The 9,873-nt window shown below is 48.1% G+C and overlaps 1 protein-coding gene and 1 non-coding gene across 2 annotated transcripts; both read left to right on the forward strand.

Annotated features, from left to right (window-relative positions):
• Positions 1–237: 237 nt before the first annotated feature.
• On the forward strand, positions 238–2,672 carry LOC139019422 (U4/U6.U5 tri-snRNP-associated protein 1-like). The gene is given in 7 exon segments (XM_070428439.1): positions 238–318; positions 321–445; positions 447–1,291; positions 1,294–1,526; positions 1,602–2,016; positions 2,019–2,137; positions 2,139–2,672. Coding segments are annotated over 7 exon segments (2,343 nt in total). The 3' UTR covers positions 2,664–2,672.
• A 746-nt stretch (positions 2,673–3,418) lies between these two features.
• Positions 3,419–3,525, forward strand: LOC139020293 (U6 spliceosomal RNA). Its single transcript, XR_011473285.1, has one exon. It is a non-coding gene; the product is annotated as a U6 spliceosomal RNA (small nuclear RNA).
• The last annotated feature ends 6,348 nt before the right edge of the window (positions 3,526–9,873 follow it).

A 9,873-nucleotide genomic window follows, 5' to 3' on the forward strand; every position in this document is an offset into this window, starting at 1 on the left:
ACCGGCTTCCGGCAGTGGGGCCTGTGGAAGGTGATTAGGTCATGAGGGTGGAGCCCTCATAAATGGGATTAATGCCCTTATAAAAGGGGCTCTGGAGAAGATTAAAATCAACAGAGCTAGAGGACAGAGCTAGAAGGAAGCAGCAGCAACGCGACAGCGGCCACAGGGCGACCCAGAAGTTTTCCCATTTTGCCTATTGGGGCTCCCTGTTGGCCGGCTGGGGGCTGACGAGCCGCCATGGGGTCATCAAAGAAGCACCTCAGGGAGGAAGACGCGGCCATGACCACGGCGGCGGCCGGCACCAGGGGCGCCACCGAGAGCACAAAAAACACAAGCACCGAGAGCACAAAAAACACAAGCACCGGAGCAGCGGCAGCAGCGGCGAACGACGGGAGCGGAGCCGGGAACAACGAGGGAAGCGGAGCCGGGAACGGGGGGCCGAGCGCGGGGAGCGAGACCGAGGCCCACAGCGGTGCGCCCGGGCGGGAGCGCGGCCAAGCCGAGCCCTCCGAACGGCGCGTGAAGCGGGACGATGGCTACGAGGCCTCGTCACTTAGCATCGAGGAGACCAATAAACTCCGGGCCAAGTTGGGGCTGAAACCCTTGGAAGTCAATGCCGTGGAGAAGGAGGCGGGCACCCAGAAGGAGCCCGTGGCAGCCGATGTCACCAACCCCATGGCCTTGCGACAACGAGAGGAGCTACGAGAAAAGCTGGCAGCTGCCAAAGAAAAGCGCCTCCTGAACCGGAAGCTGGGGAAGATCAAGACTCTCGGGGAGGAGGACCCCTGGCCGGACGACGCCGCAGCCTGGGTCGAGAGGAGCCGGCAGCTGCAGGAGGAGCAGGACTTGGCAGAGAAGAGGACCGAGCTGCTGGAGGAGGTGGACCAAGAGGTTGGGGTCAGCACGCTGGTGGAGGAGGAGTTCGGGCGGGGGCGGCAGGACCTGCAGGGCCTCACTGTGGAGCATGCCATGGACTCCTTCCGAGAAGGGCAGACCATGACCCTCACCCTGAAGGACAAAGGCGTGCTGCGGGAGGAGGAAGACGTGCTGGTGAACGTGAACCTGCTGGAGAAGGCGCGGGCGGAGAAAAACGTGGAGCTGCGGAAGAAAAAGCCCGACTACCTGCCCTATGCAGAGGATGAGAGTGTGGATGAGCTGGCGCAGCAAAAACCCCTCTCTGTCCTGGCCAAGCACGACGAGGAGCTGGAGGGCGAGCGGCCGCCCTCCTTCCGTTTGGGGCAGGGCGGCCTTGCCCATGGCCTTCGGGAACGTGAGCTGGGAGAGATGCGCACCACCTGCGGCTGCAAGCTCAGTCCCTGAGCATGGCCGGGCCGCGGCTCGCCTCCGAGTACCTGACGCCAGAGGAGAGGGTGACCTTTAAAAAGACCAAGCGGAAGGTGAAGAAGATCCGAAAGGAGGAGAAGGAGGTGGTAGTGCGGGCTGACGACTTGCTGCCTCTTGGGGACCAGACTCAAGATGGGGACTTTGGTTCCAGACTGTGGGGCCGGGGCCGGGGTCGGCGCCAAGTGCCCGAGGGAGATGAGGAAGCCCCGGAGGAGGAGGAGGAGGAGGAGGAGGAGGAGGAGGAGGAGGAGGAGGAGGAGGAGGAGGAGGAAGAAGAGAAGGAGCCGGCGTCTCAGCCCCCACCGTCAGATGACACTCGGGTGGAAAACATGGATATCAGTGATGAGGAGGAGGATGGGCTGCCACCTGGGTCCCCAGAGCTGCTGGAGGAGGATGAGGCGGAGCTGGAGCTGCAGATGCAGCTGGAGAAGGGCCGCCGGTTACGGCAGCTGCAGCAGCTACACCAGCTGCGGGACAGCGGCGAGAAGGTGGTGGAGATTGTGAAGAAGCTGGAGTCCCACCAGCGGGGCTTGGAGGAGGAGGAGGGTCCGGAGCGGAAGGGGACCATCGTGTTCAGCGCCACGTCGGAGTTCTGCTGTACCTTGGGAGAGATTCCCACCTACGGGCTGGCCGGCAACTGGGAGGAGCAGGAGGAGCTCATGGACTTGGAACGGCACGGGAACGCTCGGCCAACGGCGGCTCTGAGTCTGACGGGGAGGAGAACATTGGCTGGAGCACAGTCAACCTGGAGGAGGAGAAGCAGCATCGGGATTTCTCTGCCTCCTCCACCACCACCCATCCTGGATGAGGAGCCCATCGTGAATAGAGGGCTGGCAGCCGGGCAGCTCCTGTGTCAGAACAAAGGACTGCTGGAGAGGACAGTGCAGAAGGTGGCCAAGGTTAAGGCACCCAAAAAGTCCCTGCTGTCAGCAGTGTACTGCATTGAGGACAAGAAGGCCATCGATGACAAGTATAGCCGGCGGGAGGAGTACCGGGGCTTCACCCAGGACTTCAAGGAGAAGGATGACTATAAGCCTGATGTTAAGATCGAGTGTGTGGATGAGACGGGCCGAATACTCACACCCAAGGAGGCTTTCCGACAGCTGTCCCACCGCTTCCACGGGAAAGGCTCAGGCAAGATGAAGACAAAGCGGAGGATGAAGAAGCTGGTCCAGGAGGTGCTCCCGAAGATGAGCTCCAGCGACACACCCCTGGGCACTGTGGCTTTGCTCCAGGAAAAGCAAAAGGCCCAGAAGACAACGTACATCGTGCTCAGCGGCAGCGGCAAGAGCATGAACGCGAATACCATCACCAAGTGAAGCCAACCTCCCCTCTGATCCCCTCCCCAACTTTAATATCAAATAAAGTTTCCCCCTTAAAAAAAAAATCAACAGAGCTAGATAGAGATAAGATTTTTATCAAAGGTCAGATAAACTATAAACATAAAACAAGGAACTGTAGAAGATCAAAGAAGGACCCAAAACATACCATGATGTAACTAGAGGCATGCTTATAGGATCTAATGGTATAAATACAGTTGTAACAGGACAATAAGGAGAGAATCTGGCTATGCTGATCAACTGAAAAAAATAATGGGGGGGGGGGGGGGGGAGGCCCTGGAGAGCTCCCCTACCCTTTCTACCTCTGAAGACACAGAGAGATGGCCACCTGTGAACCAGAAAGCAGGCTCTCACTAGACCACGCATGTCAGAGGTGACATGCGAACTCATTTTTTTGGTTGATTTTTCTTTGTTAAATGGCATTGAAATATATAAAATAAATATCAAAAATATAAATCTTTGTTTTACTATGGTTGCAAATATCAAAACATTTCTATATGTGACACAGCACCAGAGTTAAGTTAGGGTTTTTCAAAATGCTGACACTCGGAGCTCAAAAGGTTCGCCATCACTGCACTAGACACTACTGTAAATCTGCTGACTCTTTGGTCTTAAATTTCCCAGTCTCCAGAGCTGTGAAAATAAATTTCTGTTCTTTATAAGCCACCTGTCTATAGTGTTCTGATATAGCAGCCTGAGCTAAGATACTAGGTAACATCAAAAAGGATCATGTAGTGCTTGCTTTGGCAGCACATGTACTAAAATTGGAAATATACAGAGAAGATTAGCATGGTCCCTGCGCAAGGATGACACCCAAATTTGTGAAGTGTTCCATATATATATTTTTTAATTTGGAAATATTGGGGGGCCAGGCGGGTAAGTCCAACTCAAGAGGAAGGACTTCCACTGGTGCTCAGGCCGCACCAACCTTTTATTTGGTTTGGGATCCACCCATAGTATAGCTCTTAGGCAGGGAGGTTCCAGTGACACACAGACTATTCTTATCAATAAGGATTTACATGACTAAAGGTGGGGAGGTTGCTTCAGCTACCATTATCTGGATTAACAGAGGTGGTGCACAGCTCTGACCTTTGCTAGGGCTTCAAAGGTCACCAGCCTTCCGGGTTCTCTGTCTACACCTCTCTGCTAGTGAAGACAATAGGCGGTTTCCCACACTCCTGCATACCCCACACTGGGGATCAAGCCCACAACCCAGGCATGTGGCCTGACGGAGAATCGAACCGTGATCTCCTGGTTCATAGGTCGATGCTCAACCACAGAGCCACACCAGCAGGGCTAATCTTTGCATTTTCCAATCCAATCCTCAACATTGCCACCAGAGTGATCTTTCAAAAATGTAATAGGTCATGTCACCTGTTTACAGCTCTTCATCTGTTTCCCTTGCATTAAAATCCAACGCCCTTGGGTTTTAGCCTGAACTTCTTAATACGTCTTGTAAAGAACTTCGTGGTTTAGCATCTGTCCCTTCTCAAACTTGTTACTATAGTCACCACCTCATTCTGTGTTCTAACCACACAGTCTGGGCCCTCTCTCTGGAGCACTTCCTTCAGGGCCTGGGTCAGGAGCCGCTCCGGGTGCTTCCACAGCCAAGCGTTCCATATTTTTAATTAAAAAAAAAAAAAAAAGGATCATGTAGAAATGTCTTGATTGGAAATGGAAAATTTTCTGTGATGTAATATAAAGTGAAAATGGGAAGTTACCTTATTGCTTAAGTCTCAAATACAGGGAAGTGTAAGCCCTATTTTGGCTCTGACCCTGGGCAAGAGATTTGACCGCATATAGTCTCAGTTTTCCCATCTGAATTGTGTTCCCCCTCCAAATTAATATACCAAAGAACTAACCCCTAGTACCTAAGAGTTTGACTGTATTTGGAGATAGGGCCTTTAAAGGAGTAATTAAGTTAAAATGAAGCCTTTAGTGGGGGCTCTAATCCAATATGACTATGTAGGGAAGGGAAAAAGATTTCCTCTATTCTCTTAGGTTTAACTAAGGCCTTTAATTCACCAGGTCCTGTGAGTTAAACTGACAAAAGACAAATTAACAGGAGAGAAGGCATACACTTTTATTAATATTTAAAGTTTTATGTGTATGGGCTTCACAAAAAAGAAGTGAAAAAGTCTAACAGCAGACAGACTTGGGAGCTTACATACTATTTTAATAAAGGGTGATAAATTGTGGAGAAGTGAGTAGCAAAGGAAAGGGCATTTGGGCTTCTAGAGCTGGTAAACTATGAGAGTGACTAGGAAATACATGGGGGTGGGTTAAGATATCTTCTAATGCAACGGTTCTCAACTTGTGGGTCGAACGACCCTTTCAAAGGGGTTGCCTAAGACCATCGGAAAACACATATAATTACATATTGTTTTTGTGATTAATCACTATGCTTTAATTCTGTTCAATTTGCAACAATGAAATTGGGGGTCACCACAACATGAGGAACTGTATTAAAGGGTTGAGGCATTAGGAAGGTTGAGAACCACTGTGGAAGATAAGATTATTTTAGTAAGGGCTGTTCATGCAGGCTCACCTCAGCATTGACTCCTCCAGAGATAGGAGTGCTCTCCTATCCTCTCTTCCTGGAATAGGGACTGTGCTTTTTTCATAGGAGATCTATGCCCAGCTTTCACTCAGATAGCAGAGAGCTCTTCCTGCGCCTGCTGTTCCTCAGTTGCCTTCAGCTCAAAACAATTGATAGGCCAAAGTGGCATATTTGAGGGTGTCATATTCTGATCTCCTTTGACTGATAACTTTCTGAAAAAAGATTTGAATATGGATGGGTAAAGAGGGAAGACCTTGTGGGCACAGCAAGAAGGTGGCATCTAGACAAGGAGAGGGGCCTTAGAAGAAACCAACCCTGCTGACACCTTGATCCCAGACTTCTCAGTCTCTAGGATGGAGTGAAAATAATATTTTGCTGTTTAAACTACCCAGTTTATGGTACTTTGTTACAGCGGTCCTAGCAAAACAGAATACCATTTATCAGATGGAAAACAATCTTAAAAACATCTTCACTTAGCTCTCAAGGTTGCACTGAGTCAAAAAGATATAAATCCCTTTGTAAATTCTAAACTACTACAGAAATGAGAGTAATTGTTATTCATATCGTAGCTGAACAACCTGCAGGAATGCACTCTTCTCCTTAAGACTGAGCTTTTTAACCCTTTAGTATGGCAGAGGCTCAGTTCTCATATAGGAGATGGAGAAAAACAGGAGACTTAAGGAGGACTGCAGTAAAGAACACAAACAACTTGCCAGAGAAAGGAGAGAGGCAAAATAAAGAGAATGGTTTCTTATATCCATGCTGCAAGCTGGTAAAAACAAAACAACAACCCACCTAGATGACATATAATAATAATAGCTAAGATGCGTTGAGTATTTACTACCACACATGGCCTCAGGTGTTTTTTATATATGTTCCCTAATTAAATCTATCAACTCTATAGTAAAAGCACAGATGTATGTGTGCGTGTGTGTGTGTGTGTGTGTAGATATGTTTTTTTGTCTGTCTGTGTCTGTATGTTATCTATTTTAGTCTCTTCTGTTACAACATATATCTCCAATATGAAAATTTTTTGCTATGTGTTATGCCCAGATTTCAAGATTCCCAAGAAGCCACCAGGGAGCCATCCAATCCGATGCAAAAGCGAAGAGTCTTTTATTTTAAGCCCGGGCTTAGCTCCTCTACCTTCCTTACTGACGCAGCAGCAGGTGGCAAAGAGAGAGCAGTCTGCTCGAACCAGGGGTTTTATAGAGGGTTGGAGTAGGGGTGGGAGAGGGGGCTGTGCCCCCCGCCGATTGGCCAGGTGCGAGCTGGTGACCCATTACACAGGATGTGGTCATAGCGATGGCGTGCACTTCCCTTGATTACCATTGGTTAGTCCAGAGAAATGGTGGGTGTGGCTAGCAGAGGCTCCTTCCGAGGGGGAAGGAGCCTTCGCTGAGCACATGGTTCCATACAAAATGGAGGTCCCTTAATGGATGGGAAGCCGGCCACTCGGCTCCCATGCAAGGCCTGCCGCCGTGGGCGTCACCGGGAGGCAGGCCGCCCACCACCCCGCCTGGCCCTTGGGTCGCCCGCTGCTCGGCCCGAAAGTGACTCGGAGGCCGAGGAGGGCGGCCCGGGTCCTTCTGGGCATCCGCGGGCCTGCGCCTACCTGGTCAGGCGCTGCCTCGGCCATGGCTGCCCGTCATCCTCCCTGCCGGATGCCTGTGGGGCCACGTGCCCCGCTGGCCCTTTCACTATGTAGTAGATAAAAAGCAATAAAATTGCCAAAATGAGAAGTCATGATTTTTCAAGAAATGACTATATCCGCACTACCACAAAACATGTAGAAACACTACCTGATGGAACAGAGTGTCCTATAGTAAAATATACAATGCCCACTCACCACCCACCTCATCTTCTTACTCCTAACCCAGTGTATGATATGCATTGTCCTAAGAGTGAACGCACTGTTCTTTTGAATTTTTGTTTATTTCATGATGAGCCTATTGAGCATACTGTATTAAACCTGCATAAACACCCTGGTTATCAGAATCCTAGGTAGTAAATAAAAAGAAAAGCCTTCAGTTGAAATAATGAGATGTTTTGAAATAAATGAGAGAATTTACAGGCCCGAGGGAATCCACATTGTTCACATCCAGGAACAAGGCTGAGAAAATTAACTAAAGGAGTACTTGTGCATACCAGTTATCATCTGCGTGGAGTGGAACTGGGAAGCACTTTGAAGAGATTGCAGATAAGGACGCCCATGCCAAGTAATGCCAATCCAGTTGAATAGCACTTTGTTTCCAATAGTCTCTAGGCTCATTAGGAACCATACAAGCAACTTCTTTATGAAAAGAGGAGACTCTCAGAACAAAGTAGAATTTCTATTTTAGGCTGGTTTAGGAAACAGAAAAACAGAGCAACACATCAGAGTAATCCAACTCTGGTATCACAATATTTTACCCTAAGGATGATGAGGTTCTTCTTTCCTTTTACCTCTTCTTAGTAATAGAAAAATTACAACACGTTACCACACTGATTTCAAGCAAATGGTGTTTGGAGTGTGGCTATCCACTAAGGAAAATAATTAACCTATTACCTCCCATTTAAAGTAGGCCTGGAAAATCTAAAACTTCTATATGGCGAAAGACATAATGACTAAAAGACAAATGACAAACATGTCATTGTAACATGTGACAATGGGTTAAAATTATTATAATAATGTGTAATAAGCTCTTACAAATCAGTAAGGTAAAAAAAAACACATCTCAGTAAGAAATGATCAAATAAATGATGAAAAGATAACAGAAAGAAACACAAAGTCTAATCAAGATGAACTAGAGCTCATTTTCTAATTTAAAATATGCAAATTAAAATTATGCATTAATTTAACCTAGTAGATTGGCAAAAACACACTGAAATGATTTTAAAAATAGGTTTAGCCCTAACCGGTTTGGCTCAGTGGATAGAGCGTTGGCCTGGGGACTGAAGGGTCCCAGGATCGATTCTGGTCAAGGGCATGTACCTTAGTTGCGGGCACATCTTCAGAGGGGGGTGTGCAGGAGGCGGCTGATCGATGATTCTAACTCTCTATCCCTCTCCCTTCCTCTCTGTAAAAAATCAATAAAATATATTTAAAAAAAAAATAGGTTCAGCCCAGCCAGTATGGTTCAGTGGTTGAATGTAGACCCATGCACCAAGAGATTGTTGGTTTGATTCCGGGTCAGGGCACATGCCGGGGATTTGAGCTCCATCTTCAGTAGGGGGCATGTAGGGGGTAGCCTATGGTTGCTTTTATCTCTCTCCCTTCCCCTCTTTCTAAAAATCAATAAAAACATATTTAAAAAATAGGTTTAGCCTTGGCCGGGTGGCTCAGTTGGTTGTGTGGTAGGCAGTTAGACAGACATGAGTAGAACATGAACTATGGGCCAGGTACAGGAGGTTATCAGGGTGGAAAGCCCCAGGTACCTAGCAAAGAACAATTATAGTCGGGGGGGGGGGGGGGGACTTCTCTCCCAGGGTGACTTTCTCTCCCCTAGCATGTCCCTGGCCCTGAGGTTTGGACCCCTTCACCCTTTCCTCCCTAGAGATAACATCTAGGCCTCAGTTGTGTTTCAGCTCCAGGCTCAGAAAAGCAGCAAAACCAGACAATCTACACCTGGCTGACCTCAGGACCAGCTGCATTGAATAATGACCCCCTGACCTGAGCTGACCAATAAGTCAGTGGTGACCACAACTCTGAAAGGACACACCTGGAAAACTGCTGAATCTTCTATTGAGATCTTCCCCTGGGACCTCCTCTAAAATCTTCACCCTTAAAACACTTAGGACACAAGACCCAGTGCACCTGGGAGCACACCTGTGCCGTTCTCTTCCCCTTCCCCCTCATCCTCCCTGCCCCAAGGCACCTTACCATTAGCTTCCTCACTCCCAAGCTCCAAGAGCCCTTCCTTTACCTCTATAACTTGTTTCCTAAGCCCATTTCTTCTAGGAATTATTTTTTCTACCTCTGTGATTTACCAAATAAACGTTCTCTTATAGTTTGGATCTTGGGTCTGAATTCTGTCCTAACCAGAACCCAAGTACCGAGGTTGCTGAACCCAGGTTTGGTCTGACGGTAACAGTCAGACACCTGGTGCCCTTTTGTTGCCTACAACAGTTGGAGAGTTGTCGCTGGAGCGTTTGTCTAGTATATCAAAAAGATTTCGGTTAGCCCTAACAGGTTTGGCTCAGTGGATAGAGCATCGGCCTGCAGACTCAAGGGTCCCAGGTTCGATTCCGGTCAAGGGCATGTACCTTGGTTGCGGGCACATCCCCAGTAGGGAGTCTGCAGGAGGCAGCTGATAGATGTTTCTCTCTCATCGATGTTTCTAACTCTCTATCCTTCTCCCCTCCTCTCTGTAAAAAAATCAATAACATATATTAGAAAAAAAAAGATTGCGGTTTGATCCCCTTCCAGGTACTTAGAGCGGCAACACATTGATATTTCCCTCTCATATCCTCTCTCTCTCTCTCTCAAGTCAATACATACTACTATATTCTCGGGTGAGAATAAAAAAAAAGGGTTCAGTAATTTTACCTTTCCCTTCGAGAATGAGAATGACTTTATTCAAAGGAAATGAGATGGGTTAAAAACTATATGTGCAAGTGTGTTCATTATAGAATTGTTTATAAGTTTAA

The sequence above is a fragment of the Myotis yumanensis genome, unplaced genomic scaffold, assembly GCF_028538775.1.
Source record: "Myotis yumanensis isolate MYYU_CA2020_CCGP unplaced genomic scaffold, mMyoYum1.0.hap1 SCAF_11, whole genome shotgun sequence".
NCBI lineage: Eukaryota > Metazoa > Chordata > Mammalia > Chiroptera > Vespertilionidae > Myotis > Myotis yumanensis.